General features: G+C 43.6%; 1 protein-coding gene across 2 annotated transcripts; it reads right to left on the bottom strand.

The window, feature by feature from the left end:
• Nucleotides 1-6,159: 6,159 nt before the first annotated feature.
• On the bottom strand, nucleotides 6,160-16,698 carry tmem168a (transmembrane protein 168a). Of its 2 annotated transcripts, none has more exons than XM_061071594.1 (6): nucleotides 16,645-16,698; nucleotides 15,112-16,072; nucleotides 14,627-14,902; nucleotides 13,036-13,178; nucleotides 9,933-10,210; nucleotides 6,160-7,779 (listed from the first exon to the last, which is right to left on the bottom strand). In XM_061071594.1, the coding sequence occupies exons 2-6, from the start codon at nucleotides 15,952-15,954 to the stop codon at nucleotides 7,229-7,231; spliced, it is 2,091 nt and encodes a 696-aa protein (XP_060927577.1). In that variant the 5' UTR covers nucleotides 15,955-16,072; nucleotides 16,645-16,698; the 3' UTR covers nucleotides 6,160-7,228. The 2 variants fall into 2 exon arrangements, with proteins under 2 accessions (XP_060927577.1, XP_060927570.1); XM_061071587.1 differs by lacking the exon at nucleotides 16,645-16,698 and adding an exon at nucleotides 16,340-16,632.
• Nucleotides 16,699-18,288: the final 1,590 nt, after the last annotated feature.

The following is an 18,288-nucleotide window of genomic DNA, read 5'->3' on the forward strand; positions in this document are numbered from 1 at the left end:
TCCTAGGGTCCACTTGTACAAGATGAGAAATGCGTGCAAGTGCAGAGGTACCGCCTGATAAACATGCAAGAGAGCAAAAGACCTCTTGTAATATCTATCATCTCGTGGAGCAGCCATCCTGTAATCCCCCCGTCAGCCCAACCTATCTCAATGCCCGAGCGGCACTTAAAGCCAGGCACCTTCCTATTCCAGGCAGTGAACAGGTTTGTCTCCAGTGGGTGCGTGTGCTCGTTGTTATGTCATGGTTGAGAAGAGACCCCTAGTGTGGCTCCATAACCCACTTACCGACAGTCAGGCAGACTGCAGATTGCAGGGAGCAGGCTTAGGGTGAGTCATGCATCAGCGCTGCATTAGATGGGGAGAGATTCAAGGCAGGATGGGAGTCTATGGAGAGTAGGCAAAGAGAGCAGAGCTGACTTTCTGTCTGACTCAAATTTTGCTCAGGAAAGAGTTTCACGAGGACACCTGCGTCAGCCGTGAAGTATAGAGATCATCTCTAGGGCTGAGTATAAATCTACTGATACCTACTTTTTTTCTTCCTTATCGAATCAAAATGTTCAACTTCTTGGAGGAATAGCTTACAGTCCTGGGAAATACCTGTATTTACCTTTTTCCTGAGTGATATATATATAAAAAGAAGAATCAGCCATTTTCCCTTCTCAAGAAGAGCAGAAATATAAATTCAGGGATGCTGAAAGTCAGTCAGAGTTCGAGGTGCTGAAATAAAAATCTGTATAACAACATAATGTTAAATGTAGCACAGTAGTGCAACATTCATGATTTTTGTATTCAACAGCATTTTATACCACCTTAAAAACATTTTACACAACAACAGATGGCAAACTTGACTTTAGAGTCTCTAAAGAAACAAGATATTCACTATTACGCACCTATTATCTATGTCCAATTCTACAGTTGCGCATCAGATAGACGATACAGAAAATATACTCAGTGTTCTAAATTTAAACCATATATGATAAAAAAAAATGTAAAGAATCGGTGGATGCCAGGACTACGACAATGCTTCTGTCAAAATGTTACTCGAGGAAATAAAAGTTTATCTTTTTTGTTCAATAAACTTTTTACATAACAATTACATCTCTCACCTGTAAGGGGGGGGGGACACAGACTCCCCAGCAGCCTTACTTCCTGTGTCCCTGTCCAAAGAGGTGCCAAAATGCACCTGCTAGCACATATGGCATTTTAGCTAACAGTTAGATATTATCAATGCTACTCTTGTTGTTTGAACCATAGATGTATATATAAAGGCTAGATGTCTCGTTCGACGGAGCCTGAGGTCCGCACATGGCGGCCATCTTGCTAGGGGGCATCTCGCTCACCCATAACATTGTGTTGGTAGTGGTAAATAACCATAACTTGCTCAATTTTCAACCGCAGTGTAATATCTCTGACCTTTATAACAAACCAAACCGTTTAAAAATCGGTTGAAAATTGAGCAAGTTATTGTTATTTACCCCTACCAACACAATGTTATGGGTGAGCGAGCTGCCCCCTAGCAAGATGGCCGCCATGTGCGGATGTTCGTCTCCGTTGGCCGGCAACTCAGACGAGACATCTAGCCTTTGTATATGATATCTATGGTTTGAACAGTAAGTATGAGGCTAACAGCCAACAACCAGTTAGCTTAGCTCAAACAATAGGACACAGCAAAATCTCAGAGCAGGATAATTAGTGCTGGTTAATAAGACTGGTTGTTTCCCTCTGTTTCCCATCTTTATGCTAACCTAAGCTAGGCTACTATTCGCTCCAGCATCCTACTATAAGTATACTATATATACTATAAGTCCTTCTCAGCTAGCTCTCGGCAAGAAAGCATAATATGTTTTCAACTTTTAATGCCTCAGGGAGAAATTGGTTAAAACTTCAGAATAGTACCAGTGACATTTAAAAAATGAGTTAATAACTCAGTCGCACAATGAAACGTGATTTTGCTCATCAAACAACAGAAAAAAGAACATTTACCTCGAAGCGTTTCAGCTTGGATCCTCGCTGCTGAATTTCCAGCATCCAAATCAAGCTGCGACTCAGAGGGACATTTCCCTGGAGCAGGACAGGCCTCATGCTTTGTCTGTCTTCAGAAGACGCCCATGCTCCCAGATGTGAGAGCAGAATAGGAAATTCATCTGTTTCAGCAGCCTGGCTCAGCCTATCCCTGTCCCATCTCAACCCGACTGTGACAACAGAGCTAATTACCAAACCGCCCATCCCACAGCACTGACAGTCGTGTTAGCCTCCAATTTACACTTTTAATTGAATCAAGTGTATCCGCATCATCTGGCTCATACTAACTATGTTCGGCTGCTCACACAAGCCAATATCCAGAGTTTGATTAAGGACGAGCTTCGAAATTAGCCATCCACACTGATGAAACACATCACGTTATATGATCTGCTATCATGGGCCTTTCATGTCTTGCATATTAAGAGTTTTGATCCCATCCTGCAATGTGGGAGGCAGGCAGTTGCAGCCAGAGTTAAAACCTGATTACTCTTTTCCAGATGAGACGACGCCTATATGGTTAAACCGACAGCAATATTCAAACTTTTGACGTTATTCTGAATACGATTATGTTTACGTGAGCTTACAAAATAATATTCCATTCATATTCCTGTTCCAGAGATACTTAGTCTGATTATGACGTCAAGCAGACGGTAACTACTGTATGTCGATGTCGCAAAATGCTGCAAAAACTCCACGTTATACTGCGATTAAGACGTACACATATCTACACAATACTTTGATTATTCAGAGTATGGCAGATAAATGCTCAGCGACTCGATACTCCACAAAATAATAAATTTTCTATGTCCATCTGGTGAATCTGATGAATAACCAAAGCTACAGGGTTTTAACTCACCTCTATTCTACGTCGGTTCATAAATCCTCGCCCAGAATTACCCCAATCCTTGTTCCATGAATGATATCTTCTTACTCTGCCTTGGATTTAAATCTTTATATCTTAGTAAATTTTCTAAAAAGTCAATGTCGAAAAGGATCCAAACCTTTTGCCGTACAGTTCTTTACACCAGTTTTTTCGACAAGCTTGATCATAACTATTAACTTGCACATAGACTGCAAATAAAAATGGACGCTGAATAGTGTATGGTCTCAATCCCTAGTTTCAAGTCTAGTATACCGTCCAATGGGAGCAGGTCGCAGGTGGAGGTGGGCAGGTGTGTCATCCCCCGCTATGCCAATCATGGTTACTTCTGGGTTAAAATAAAATAAAACAATAGGTGACATCACGGTGGTTGTTGCTTTAAAAAACCTAATTTGACATTTTTGGGAAAAAACAGACACCTGCTTTCTTGAAGAGAGTTTGATTATTTCCACTTTTATGTCTGTTCAGTAAATACTAGTTTTCAAATAGTGTCACAGGTCCAAACTGGCCACAATCCAACGTCCCTGCAGGAAGTTAATCACATGCAAGGTCACGCCAGCTGCTGTAGCGTCTGATGCAAACCACGATACCAACATGTCCATGTGGTTTTTGAAGAAAGTGCATCGTTTAAAGAGCAGCATGAGAGTGGGGGAGAGATTTTGGCAGCCGCTCCCAAATTATTGTCTGCACTGTGGGGAGTGTTGCACGGTTAAACAGCCACTAAATGCATCCTCAGCCCTTGTAATTTGAGATAATGGCTTTGACATTTCAATGTCGGAGACCCACTGCAAGACGCAGCAAGAAAAGTTGAAAAAGTGACACTGCTGAATCCTCTCTCTCTCTCATCACATTACTCATTTCAAGAAGAGAGAAGGCAACATTCAGAATTGACGAGTATGTATTGTTCTAGTACATTTAGTTTCAAATGGATGTCTGAGCTGGATGAGTGATGGAGGATGTCAAGGGGGACATCATCTCATTTTAACTTTGAAAATAGAAGAAAACAAATTTTTAAGGCCAATTTATGCCTCTCCGTTTTTTCTTTTACGGACAGATAAGACCGCCCTATCCGTCGTGAAACGCCCTCTCCGAATGCTTCGGACAGCTTTTCGTACACGTCTGATTTTTCTAACTATCCGTCTTCATGTTGGAGACCCGACGGACCGCTCTTGGCTGTGATTGGTCCGCGAACGACATCATTTCCGTATGACGTCATTTCCGTACGACGTCATTTCCGTTCGACGTCATTTCCGGCCTCAAACGTCCTGCTTGACAGCTAACCCAAACACAACTATGATTCTACGATTAATGTGACGTGTGTGTTAATCCAGCGGAGTTGTCCGGCTGACGGTGGCTCGTTAGAGCACTGAGGGCATGTGTGCACGGTCACATACGGTTATAACGAGCTTTCAAAACGGCGCTAGCAGGCTAGGCTAGCCACCATGCTAACTGCGGTGGTAACAGTGCAAGAACCCGCCGTCACGACTTTAATTCCACTTCTATCATGACACTGTTTCTATAATACCGTCAGGTTAGAAGCAAACACTGGATAGTAGTTGTTAGTGCCGGGAGTCCCTGCTGACTGTGTGTGGAAGCTGGGGGGGAGCTAGCTCCGGGTAGCTTCTAGCTACATGTAGCCTCAAGCAGATTCAAGCTGTGGAATCAGCAACACAGTTCGGAAACAAGACCGGGGAACCGCTGCGCTAAGAAACGATTACATCAGCATTTTGACCCGCTGGGTGTCACTTTATTTAGTTCTGTTAGTTGCCATGGTTCAGTGTGTGGGACGCAAGCTAACATGTAAACAGAGACACGTGGACTTCTTCTTCCCAAATGGGGTAGGCTTCTCTGAGCTCGTCTTCCGTTGCGCCACCTATGGGTTTGGCGGGGAATTGTTTTTAGACGGATAGTCGTCGGAGAAGTAAAAATCAAAAAGACTCTTTGCCCTCCGCTGAGACCTCTCCGAGAAACGGATACGTAGAAGTATATAAGAGCCTTTACGCAGAATGTCTTCCCTGCATTCTTCAAACTGTTTTTAAGATAATGATGACTATCGAATGGTTAAACACAAAACTGGCTCACAACAAACATTGTTTGGGGAAATTAGATATTTTTTAAAACGGCATAAAAGTGCCACCCCCGCTGTGCCTCTACAGCGACTGGAACAAACAATAATCGAAAAACAAAACAAAAGTTGTTGCATTTCCTCCTTTACTGGGGTGCAACTTGTGCTATAAAAGCACATTTATTTCCTCCAAATAAATCGCGGGCGAGCATCGGGCACATCACTGCCTGTATTAGAAGGTAATGCCCCATGACAGGCTGTAATTACCCTCAGACAAGAGGCTCGGCCGAGGAGAAACAGGAACAGAGGAAGGCTGGTGTGTGCAGCTGCATCCAGCCCATGTATCTGTGTGTGTGTGTGGCGAGGCTCTGACTCAGCACATCTACTCGGGCCCCTCAGAGGCGGCTGGCTCTTTTATTACCTAATCCAGTTTAGGAGATGAATCCGGACCGTAATCTAATATTCTCATAAATGATTCCCCCCGTATACAGTACATGAATCCCTGACCTGAGCTGTGAGCAGCAGCTCGCAGGCTGCAGCAAGGAAAGGAGCGGCCTCACAAGAAGACATTTATACTCGTCTCCTTTCCCGCTAATTGCCACAGTGGACTTATTGCTCGCATTTGCCTAATGGTTTGGTATTTACACAAGATAAACACAGTGGGTTCAAAGTGCTGTAAATGTTTGCTCTGGTTCAGGACTTTTCCCTCAGTGGATGAAAACCGATCAAATATTGCTTCATTACCAAATTTCGTCCTTCTGAGATCTCATCGTATATCTTGCTCTAGTCTGTTCCTGATAGTGCCCTTCAGGTGAGTCAGGATACAGTGCTGCTCCCTGAGACAAGCAAATGACCCAGAAGCCCGTCAGACACATGCCAATCCAGGCTCTGGGAAGAAAATAAGTGAAAGATCAGCGAGCCAGGCCCTTGGAGATACTGTGTCATGTATTGTTTCATTCCCCCCCTTTACTCTCATTTCTCTCCAAGCTCACAATCCAAATATTTACCAGAGCTTTAAGAGAGCAGAGTCGGTATTTGCTCTTATGAGTTTGGCCGATCGGTCTTGCCAAAGAGCAAATACTTTAAGTACATTTTCAGGTGTTGTCAGGTACTTAAAAACGGTCTTATATCATTTCCATTTTTATCCAGCTCTTATGTATTTTTACTCTTTTCATACATGTCTCACACAGCGTTGTTAGACCAGCTTTTCATCCAGGTTTAATTCATGTATTTTTAGACACCTCAGGGGAGGCACATGGGGAATGACACTTGGAAAACACCACTTGACCTCTTTGAAAACATCACAGAGAAACAAACTTATTTCAAAGCAGCAATCCTCTCCCGAGTTTGTGTGTGGGGGAGAGATGAAACGCAGCAAGTAAAGAAGGAAATAAAGAGGTCAGTGCACAGAAAGAAAGCACCCGGAATCTCTGGATTCGTTGCTTTGCATGACAAGTCAAAACTGAGTTTCTAAAGCCCTAAATGACTTCTTTAGGATGAATTAATCTCAATATAATACAAATATAGGGCTATTGTCTGGTCGTGATATACTGTCATGCATCTGTCTTTGTTTGGTGCAGAAATAATGCAATTTGACACAGTTGGAAAGAGAAAGGATTGCACAGCGAGAGCAGCAAGTCGAGGTCGGACGTCCCTGGAACCAGAGGGTCACTGAGTTCATCAGTTCAACAGGCAATATCTGGTCCATCCTGTATAAAGGCTTTAGAAGACACTGAGCCCCTCCCCGGCTCAAACAACTGTCTTCTTAATCTTCTAAATACAAATAAGAGGCAAGGCATGGATGTAGAAGACACATTAATATAAAATAATTCAGCAAATTTAAGGCCCGCAGAAGGCACAGCATTGTAAAGATAAATTGGCACTATGTAATAAAAGAAAGACTTCCCAACAAAATAGAATTAGAAAATAAAACAAACAGTTTTTCAATATGATCAATCATTAATATATGAAGACACCTTAATAAAGGAGCTGCACTCAGTAACTGTTGTTCTTTGAGCTCCTCATGTGCAGCATGCATGGGGTAATTGTATTTGGCTTCCCACGGCCTCACTCTGGGGTTCCTATATAATAATGTGCATCAGAAATTACGATGCAAAGAATCTCTTTGAACACCTTCTCCTCTCTCCTCCTGGGGTCGAATCTTATATAAACACATTCTCCCTCCTTTATGTAAACACCGTGCAACCAACACACTCCCAACTGTTAAGACCACAAACAAACGTTACAACTTCCCATGCGACCTATGAATGCACCAGTTTGATGCCCTGCCCAGTGTCCAGAACGGCGGGTGGGAACCAGGCCAGTTTGCACCTCCTGAAGCAACGCAAACACACGCTGCACAACCAGAACAGGTTGAGGCCACAGCACCAGTTGGACAGGTGCACCATGGGATATGTGACCTTGGGGAAGTGGGTCTTCCAATGCTTGGCGACGTCGCTCCCGGTGGGCAGGTGCAGCGTGTAGTCGCTCCAGCGTTTGGACACGCCGTACGAAGCCGTCACTGTCCGCCCCTTTTCCGACCACTGGGTGTTGCTGTCCGGGTTGCAGTTGAACTCCACCCATTCGGAGGTGAAGTCCCCCAACAGAGGGATGTCTCCGGCCTCGGGGTCGACCCTGACGGCGGAGAGCTCGGCCCCCTGCACGGCCACATAGATCCCGTCCACCCTGCGCACTTCCTTGACCCAGGGGAGGGAGTTCTCCGTGTCCAGGACCAGGATGAGGCGGGAGTAGTGGCCGGCGTTCTTCTCCTTCCACAGCTCCAGCAACTGGGCCAGGTGGAGAGTCTCACCTCCTACAGCAGGGGAGGTCAGAGGGGAAGATGGAGAGGAGAGAGACAAAAAGACGATGAGCCCCTCTCAAGTACGTTTCAATACAGACTCTAGTACGGAAAAGCATTTTTGTACGGATGGATGGAGACACCACTGCAGCCGAGGTAGAAAAGCTAATTCCATTGTTTTTTGCGACCCAATTTTGTGAAATGCACTTTCAGTTGACTCGCAAATAGACATGTGGAAAAATTAGGCTAGTGTTCTTGTGTTTTTACACCCTAACCATGGCATGTTTCATTTACATTTAAAAAACAGCACTCTTGACCACACTCTGTGTTATACGCAGTGTAGTGGAGGTTGAAGAGCTACCATCGGTTCTGTGTCACGTTCAAGGACACCTCGACAGGACTCGTGGCTGTTGATTGACAAAGTGGCTTTGAAGGAATCAAACCTGTCGGCTTTCACTCGTGTGCCCGTCTGACGGCCGTCAGCATGACGACGAGTGTCCACACAAACTGCACAAACTTATTTCATCCCTGTATAATTTAGCACTGGTCCCGGCTGCACTCAAGCTTTATATCTGCAGAAATCAGAGGACAGAAATACAACTTTAAAACAGAGACCGTCTCCAATTTGGATTTCTGTAAAAACATGTTTCCTTTCTCAAAAACACGTCCCTTCAAAATGCTGATGACAAAGGAAAGTGATTATCTTTTCAACAGGGAGTTTTTTCTCTCCGTGTTTGCAGCGTCACGCAGAGATAATGTGTCAAGTAATCTCAGAACAGAAGAGTGGGAGTCGACACGACGTTAACCTGCTGCGATTCTCATTTGCGGTTGAGGGACGGCTCGTGTCACAGCAGACCGTCTGCAACTTTCCCTCACAGACGTCTCAGCTGGAAACAAAACTTCAACGGCGAGTCATTCGCAGCCGTTTTAACTCTTTGGGCGCTCACAGTCTGATGTGTAAATCGAATCAGCCTCTGATTGACTGAGGGGAGCGAGGAAGGAAAAACAATGGAAATCGGATTGTAATGCAAATAGTTTGCAGAGAGAATTCAGCATCGACCTGATGCCACTGAACACAACAGCTCGGCAGTAGATAGGAGTTTTGTTCTACCCGTGCCTGGCTGAAATCTTCATAATTGTTTATACGTGATAATTAGAGCAAATTTTTTGATGAAGCCGAAAACAATGGACGTTTCGGCCATTTGTCCATCATTTTTTCTTGTGTCTTCTCTGCTTGTTTGCAATCTAGTTTTCTTTCTGTTCTCAACAGCAACACATAATGATCAAGTGTGGCAGCTGGCTCAGCGTGTACAAACACTGTACTGTATATTTTAATCATATCACAATTTTCTCCAGAACAACAACAGGCAATATCTAGTCCATCCTGCAGAAAGGCTTTAGAAGACACTGAGCCCATCCCCGGCTCAAACAACTGTCTTCTTAATCTTCTAAATACAAATAAGAGGCAAGGCATGGATGTAGAAGACACATTCATATAAAATAATTAAGCAAATGTAAGGCCCGCAGGAGGCACAGCATTGTAAAGATAAATTGGCACTATGTAATAAAAGAAAGACTTCCCAACAAAATAGAATTAGAAAATAAAAAAAACAGTTTTTCAATATGATCAATCATTAATATATGAATACACCTTAATAAAGGAGCTGCACTCAGTAACTGTTGTTCTTTGAGCTCCTCATGTGCAACATTCATGGGGTAATTGTATTTGGCTTCCCACGGCCTCATTCTGGGGTTCGTATATAATAATGTGCATCAGAAATTACGATGCAAAGAATCACTCAGTCTCATGTATAATGTGTGCAGAAGTACCTCCTACAGGTAACATGAAATCATAGGTCAACTCCACTGGTGGTAGAAATGTGATTTGGAAGAACCGAATGATCAGCAATTGGTGATATTGGAGTCGGATCAAAGGATCAGGGTAAGTGTTGGCTGGAATAAGCTTGAGGAATAAGCATTAATGGTAGAAGATTCATTTAAATTGAACAGAAATTGAAATATGACAAACCAGAATTTACTGAGTTTCAAGTTTTGTGGAAATCTGTTCAGTAGTTTTTGCATAATCCTGCTGACAAAACAAACAAGGACAAAAACATAACCTCCATGCCGAAGATAATAAAATACGGATGTGGAAGTGCGGCTCTTACCTGACAGAGCCCAGGACCCTGTGCCTTTGTACGTGTGCCCGCTGTAGAAAATCAGATAGGTGTCATGTCGAGGCCCGTCCACAGTGTGACGGTCCAGGAAGTCCCGCAGCTTGGTCAGCATTGCCTCCAGGGTGACGCCGCTGGTGGAGTAGTCGCAGCCGAAGGTCTGGATCATGTGGTGGGAGAAGAGGCGCTGCACACTGTTCAGCATGCCCGTGGAGCGCTGGTTCAACTGCTGCACCTGCTCAGGTGGTAGGAGAGTGGGCTGGCCGTTGGCACTGGACAAAAGAGAGGGAGACAGAGGAGAGGATGTGAGAAAAACATAACGTACTACTAAGGAGGAAGTTTGCCAGAGGACGAGGTGAAAGAGAGGAAATGAGGAAAGAAGGACTGAGGAGACAGTGAAGAGAGGATGCGAAAGGGTAAAGGTAGGGAAAGTGAGACGGAGGGAAATAGGAGTGGTGGATCACTGCTGGAGGAAATTACAAAAGGATCAGGTATGTGAAGGGAGTCAAAAATTAAAGAAAGTAGGTAAAAAAAAAACTGACCCTAACACACAACTACATTTTTATTTGAAAACACATCAACTCTGCTACGTATACAACTGTCTTCCACATTAATCCAGAGTTTTAGTAAATTCGCTGATGAACCATTTTTAGTCTGGAAGGACAGAAACGGAGATGTTTGGAAACCGCTTGTGCAATGACGCTCTCTTGGCTGTGTGACAATTGGGTCTTTTCGGTGGTGAAGTAGCCTTCGTTGATTCGTCAGGCTCCTATCACATGACCCGCATCCGGGAGAAAACACCTGGCATTAACCTCGGCTACCAGTGTAGAATGCAACATGGATAATCAATTACAAGCGTTGCTGAAACTGTTTACAGCTGTTGTGCAGTTCAATTTTGGATTTTACAACGATTCAACTGCTTACGTGCTTGGGCAGAGCTGTTACACTGACACGTGAATGAGTGATCACGCGATATATGTGTTTTAGTATGGATGGGGATTCAAATATGGAATCAAAACGCTCGTGTTGACAGATAGTTTAAGTTTAATGAAAACTTAGGAGCATCAGTGGAGGAGAAACTAAGGTTAAAGATGGTTGAGGGCAAGGTGATTTTTTAAGTGTGTGTGTGGACGCACAAAGCCTTGCCTGATAATATAAGTGGATGATATCACAGAGGGGGCACACACACACTAACACACTCCTAGTCAAGGCCAGCAGCTCTTCTATGCCGCCATACATTTTCTTTCCATCTCTGCACTTGATGTTATTCATGGGCAATCAGAACATTAAGCCATACTTCACTCTCACGGACATCTGCATAACTCGGAAGCCATCCCGGCATCTGCCCTATGCCCCCGCTGTCACCTCGAACCTCACCTTGACAACAACAGCTGGAAGCTTATCTCCAGTGGATGAGATAGAATTGGTTTTCTGGCCACTGGGCAGATAAGTAGTTGTTGACAGCCAAAGCAGATGTATTCCTCAGGCCTGCGATGTCACACTGATAGTGATGCTACCTGCGTTGTACCGAGTTTTCAACTTGTGTCCTTTTCTGCCCTTTTGCAGAGGAACATGTACAAAACAACAACGTTTTCTGCACAGCTTATGGAGCTTTACAACAGTCGCTGAAAAAAAATGACTGCAAACCTCTGTGTGGTTTCGGCCAATACACTGTTCACCCAAAGCCATCTAATCTTTTCAGATCTTGCAGCCCCCAGGGGAGTGAACGCTTGTAGTTTGAGATTCCGACCACATCTTCCCCCTGTAACACTCTTTCTTTCATCCTTTGAAAAAAAAATCCTGTCCTTTTCTCCACCGATTTCTCAGCGCTCCACTCCTCCTCACGCACAATTCCTCACCTTCCTCTTCTGTCTGTCCCTTTTGGCGTTTACCACCACTCTCCCCCGTTTACAACCTCAGTCATCTCCTTGTGTTTTCTTCCCGTCATGTCTACCTCCGTGTTTTTCCCTCCGCGCCTCCCCCCTGCTCACCCCTATCGCTCTCATCTCCCTGTGGGGCTCTTGTCATTGTGAAAACATGATCTGCAGCCATCATACAGGCGATTATACACGCATTCTCGTCGTGCACCCGGTTCTCCCTATGGACGCCACACATACGGCCATGCATACAGAGCGCCCACTGCTCCAACAGGACATCGGCTTGCATCCAAAATCACCTGGGAGAGTTAAACACAAGCAAGCCTGACATCCCCCCCGGAATGCTAACATCGGCTAAAATGTCCAATATACCAGCTCAAAATCTTCACAGGCTGGATTTTAAAACAGTGGAAAGCCTCTTGAGAAAAAACATAAATAAAATAAGCAGCAATGTATAACTGATGGCTGGGTTCTGCTGTTAAGACGCAGGGGGGAAGATGTCGGCATCATCAAAACTAACTGGGCTATTTCACAAAACACTAGGCCGACTGAGAGGGCACTGGGAGAGGCATCGGCGGCAGCTAATGGCCAAGTGCCGCAGCTGATCGACTTTGTATGCCGTGGAGGGAGCAGTGGAATGATTCCTTAAGGGCCCAAACATTAGCGGCATGTTTATGCAGAGTTATTGGCCTATTTATCCGGCTGGTTTTGTGTTAACTGAAGAGGGAGTTGGAATGAGTGATCAAGACATTTACCAGGAGGAAAAAGAAGCCAAAGCTTTTACCCATTAGTTCTTCTCATATATTTTTTTGTTTGTTTTTATTCATTTTGTTGGCAATTTTGTTTTTAAACTTCTTTCTGTTGTTACATTGACTGAAGGATAAATTAATTAGTCAAACTGAAAAAATAAACAGATTGATCAATAATCAAAATGTGATTCATGACTGTAAGTTTGCCTGTCGGCCAAAGACGTTACCGATACCTTTATCTTTAAAAACTAAAAATGAGTGTTTTAGCTCCATAATAATCCAATAATACAAAATAACACAAACAAACCTGAATAAGTATATCATGTGATCCCTCACGTACACTGCTATACATGCCACCATAAAGAGGAGTTAGATTGTGTCAACAGTACCACAGAATCACCCGACCCTAGAAAGTGGACGGCAGGTGTACAAGTAGGAACAGTGATGCAGTCCTGTGAATGTCTCCAGTACCTGCTGTAGGCCGTTGGTATGACCAGCGCGTATCCGACGCAGGTTCCCCCCAGGCAGCTGCCCAGCTCGTGGAACAAACCATGGGCCAGAGACTCCAGAGGCAGCACCACAAGCAGAGCGCTGAGAAACAGGCCGTTCGAGGGCTGCGGAAAATATCAAAGAATCAGAGTCACTCTCTCTCACAACCAACAGCGTGTACAAAAGCAATCAGAGCCAGATAATTGGTGGTGACACTTTGCGAGACGGTGATACAATAGGGGACTGACAGTGTTATTATCGCAGGACAGAACATGACAGGACCTAACTGAATGGAGACACAATACGCTGTTTGGCAGAAGACTAAACATCCCGAGCACCCATTAAAAGCATACAATTACTGCAGTGTACGAGCCTGTACATTCTGAGTGGACTCGAGACTGTGCAATAAAACCGCTAATTTTATCTGCTAAAAGTATTTTACATTTTAATGTTTAAATGTCAAAGACCAAATTGAAAAATAAAAAATTCTGGCACTTACTCAAATACCCACACAAATGTGTAACACAATGTAGTAGCACAAACTAGATCCTGTGCTACAAAGACGGTATTATTATTATTGCATAAATCAATACCTGCATAGTTAAGTGGAGCCACACTTGAACCTGCAAGATGTATTTACGATATTTTTAGGTGCCTGAATACTATGAAGCACCATACAGCGTGAAAGAGGACTTGTGTGTTGCAGTCGTTGACCCCAAGCTGTGGGAGTCTGGCGTTACTCGTGAGAAACTCTGCACCTCATTCATGAGCTAAGTTACAGACGAGGAAAGTCTCTTCGACTTAATAAAAGTGCTATTCTTCTTTTCGGTCAATTCACACTTACAAATTTCCACACAGACTTTTGAAAGGAAGATATAATACATACAAAGTAAAAAAGTTATAATCTATTTTAGTGGGTCTCCCTTAAAGCAGTGAAACCTATATTGTTTTGGTCAGTATGTTTGCATCTGAGAGTCATGTGGATGCAAGTCGCTGACCATATATTACTATACTGCAACAGCACCAGTAAAGAAATTGATGCAAAGCTAAAAACCTCACTGAACCTGAGCTGAATCGTAACTTTCTCAAACATCAGTGATGACAGCTCCTTCTTTCTCAGGCAAGTTTGCATCTGACAGGAACAGATCTCAAATTAAGACCCGGCCCCAAGAGACTCTTACAAAGTAAACGTCTAATAAGGCTAAATAAGTTATTGCTGCTCCTTATGCAAGTAGATAGGGATATTAAGGTGCTAATTAAAATTGGTTACGCATGAGAGCTGAGCTGATTTAGCTCCGGGAGCATCTTCTAACTACACCACAGCCACTAGCAATTCTCTAGGAGTTTATAGAATGGGTGCAATATGTGTTTACAGGGGACTTGTCATGACTTTGACAATAAAAACGCTTAAAGCTGGAAGAGGAGGAATAACAGCAGGAGCCTTATCATGGTGTGTGAACTCTTCTAGAACATTCAGAAGTTTGTGATCAGCGACAGGTTGTTTTTTTTGTGTATGATATGCCTATAATATGTCTTGCTCTTATATTAGAAATGTGACTTTATTTTCTCTTACCTGCCAGGACACAGCTCCCAGTATCACCGTGGACAGCATGCTAAAGAACACCAGCCGTTCTGAAATGAGGCAGAAGTGTCGGATGCCCCTGGAGGCCATGACTTGCTCCAGACTGCGGCTACTGGACCGCTGGGCCCGCCAGGCCTTCTGACACTCGCTCAGCTTCGTGTGAAAGCCCCAAATTGTGATCAGCAGAATAATGTGGCAGATGGACCAGAAAACGCCGAAGAGGCAAAAGCCTGGGATTACCAGATACCACAGCTCCAAGTGGCCGAGCTATGAAAACAGATGAAGTGTCAATAAACAGCCTTAAAATATAAGTAAACTAGCAACTTAAAATCATAGTTTGAAAAACACGTTACAGTTGGAGTAAAAAGTCTGGTTGAAGAGCTCATCCTTTTCTGAATTACACAAACACCTAATGACTGGCATAATGGAAATGTCAATTTTCTGACACAAACATTTGTGCAAAATGCTGAGTGTACCTTCAAGGCGGCCAGGACAAAGAAGGCCAGCTCAGTGACACTCAGAGGCAGCAGGGACAGCCTCCTCCAGACGTTCCCCAGAGACAGCACCGGCATCCAGCGGACGCTGGGCCCCAGCCCACTGAAGTACACGTCCAGCACAGGCTCACACAGCAGCCCGCCCATGTAGCAGCCTAAAGCAAATGGGTTTGCTGCGATGCCTATGGCCTGGAAAAACACAAGAGACGTAACCAGGGCAAAGCAGATGAGGTTGGGCAAGGCCAGGAGGGATTTCATCCGCAGGTCCACAATGAGGGCGCCCAGGGCCACCACCAAGCCTACTATGGCCGCCGACTTGTGAAGAAGCATGGTGGTGCTGGCAATGCCAAATCCCAGGAGCTCCAGCATCTCAGTCGATGTCAACAAAGTGGCTTTGTAATGGATGGAGCTGCATATCCGCTCGGTTACAGCCCAAACAGTTTTCAAAATAATACTGGTGAGGAGGAGATAGTTGGCGACCAGTTCCTTGACGTCTGAATCCAAAGCGGGGCTGTTGAGGAAGCACAGAAGCCCGAGCAGGAAGCCACACCACAGATGGTACAAGCTGAGGCTGGCTCTCTCCATGGAGAAGTAGTAGTAGAGGATGCTGGCTATCCCCAGGACGAAGAGGCCCAGGATGAAGATGACCAGGATCATGGGCTCGCTCGTCACCTCCCAGCGGACGTACATGCCCACGCACACCGCCACCAGGAGGTTGATGCTGGACAGGTAGCCCAGGAAACGCACGGACGTGAACACGTCCACCTCCTTGGGTCTGTCGACTGTGAGCTCCTCTTCATCTTCTTCCCGAGCCATGGCTGACATTATCCCTGTTGATCCAAACTTCAGCTGCAGTGAATTTCCTCCTGTCTTCTTCTCTGGACTTTCACAGGTCTGTAAATGGAGGATGAAGCCTCTTCATGGCTCTGTGCATTATCAACCCCTGTTAACAATCCAACAGAAATGTTACACAAATGAACAAGGAGTCTCTCTGAACTGTTGTCAGGCAAACACAGCTTTGTATATTCCTGCACACATGCAGATTAGTTACGTGTATCATGTCCTGAGGAATGTCAGAGATTTGTTTGAACCAGTAAGCCAGTCTAAAACCAGTTCAACACCTATTAGTGCACATCATGTTCATACATTATAACATTAAACAGAGATACAAGGACTTTGAACATGCTATAGTTCGATTAGCTACACTTACTTATAAAACTGTGGGTGAGAACAGCAAAACAATTCAGAAAATGTCCCAACAAACAAAAGCCTGACAACTTCTCAACAATATAAATCTGTGTCCGCGGATCAGCTCCGTGTTTCTGACGATGTGGCACTGACTGCAGACGGAAGTTCGCTAACTCACTTAGCCTCCCTGCTAACTCGCTAAACGACGTTTTAATATCCTCACTTCAACTGTATAACAGAGGAGAAACTGTTCTTGTATAAATGTCGGAGTGAGCGCTGTGACAACTAAACAGGACGAAATGTCTTTATAGTGAAAGTGCTGCTTACATGTCGTTTGTTTAGGTGACAGCAGCTCCGCTTCCGGGTTCCCGGAACTACGGCATCTCGCAAGTGTCAAAGAGAAAAAAGGCTGCGCTTTTTCACAATGTTATTGAATCTATGCGCAGTATAGAACCTTATAGTAGTAGTAATAATAATAATAACAATAATCATAATCATAATAATAATAACTTTTTTATATAACACCTTTCAAAAACCCATTACTAATTGCAAATCAAAACAAAAAAACTAAGACAAAGAAAAGTAAATCAAACAACTTAAATCAAATAATGTCCTCAAATATCAAACACAGCAAATAATAGTACAAATCCATGATAAAAGACGACAAATAGAACAAAACAAACTCCTTTAAAAGTAAAGGAAAAAGAAAATGATAAAATAGATATTAGCATTAGTCAATTCAGGAAAGTCATTCCATAAAAGTCCATTTTGACAGGTCGCTTAACATTTTTTAACAACAATAATATAACAAAAAAAAAAATCCACCTCTGATTCTGCACATGTAGCCCAACTTTCACCTTCAATTTTTTAAAGACATTGTGACTTGTGACCCTGATGGTTATAATCAATGTTATTAATCACAGAGATGCTTTTCTTCTGTTGTGACATGTCTGTTTGCTTGTGTTTATAGCGCATGCCCTCAAGCTAGGGACAGATTACATAGTTCATTCCACCCATCCATTCATCTCTTATCAATTATCTATACCAGTTATCCTTTGAGGGTCGCGGCGGCACTGGATCCAATCCCAGCTGACATTGGGTGAGGAGAAGCAGGGTACATCCAGGACAGGTCACCAGTCCATCACATGGCGAACAGATTGCAAATTACATATTAAATCAATCAATCCATAAATAATAATTTAAAAAAATGATATATAATATTCATGAATCGACATATCAAATGTGCATGTGATGGACTTCAGTTTGTCAACACTTCTGATGTTTTCCAATGAAATTGTTCTGTTGTAGAATGGATGGAAATAAATGTAAAATATCACTTTTAATGTCAATGGCTCTAAAATGATCTGTAAAATGTCCTGTAATTGAATATTCAATGAAAAGCCTGTTACTTGCTCCAATCCTGCAACTCGAGACTACAAAAGTCTCCCTATAGTACGCTTTGTAGACCAAGATAAACCCGGTGGCCTCTAGGATAACAAGCCTATTTACTGCATAACTGAGGAGAATCCTGTTAAAGGGTTTATTTGGGATGTTCTACTGACGCAATAAATGTAACGATCACTGGAACATCAAGAATCAGGCTTACTCAACACCCTGAGGGTGAACTCAGCAAGCCGACGCATGCATGTGTGTGCATTTTTCATGCATGTGTTTTTCTGAGTATGTGTGTTTGTGTGTGTGCTGCTTTGATCAGATGTTGACATAAGGGACAACTGGGAACAAACTGTGCTTTAGCCCCCTCAGCTGCTGATGCACACAGGCCTCTCATATGTTTATGCAGCTTTTGTGAGTAACAGAAAACATATGATGGAGTATTTATAATACAAAATATGAGTAACTGTATTTAGTTACATCCACAATTGCAGGTCTAACAAGCAACAACAATGTAACATAGATGGTATATGAAGATTTACAACACCCAAGCTCCCTAAAAGTAAAGCTAAATACTCT

Source organism: Limanda limanda, chromosome 1 (assembly GCF_963576545.1).
Source record: "Limanda limanda chromosome 1, fLimLim1.1, whole genome shotgun sequence".
NCBI classification, from domain to species: domain Eukaryota; kingdom Metazoa; phylum Chordata; class Actinopteri; order Pleuronectiformes; family Pleuronectidae; genus Limanda; species Limanda limanda.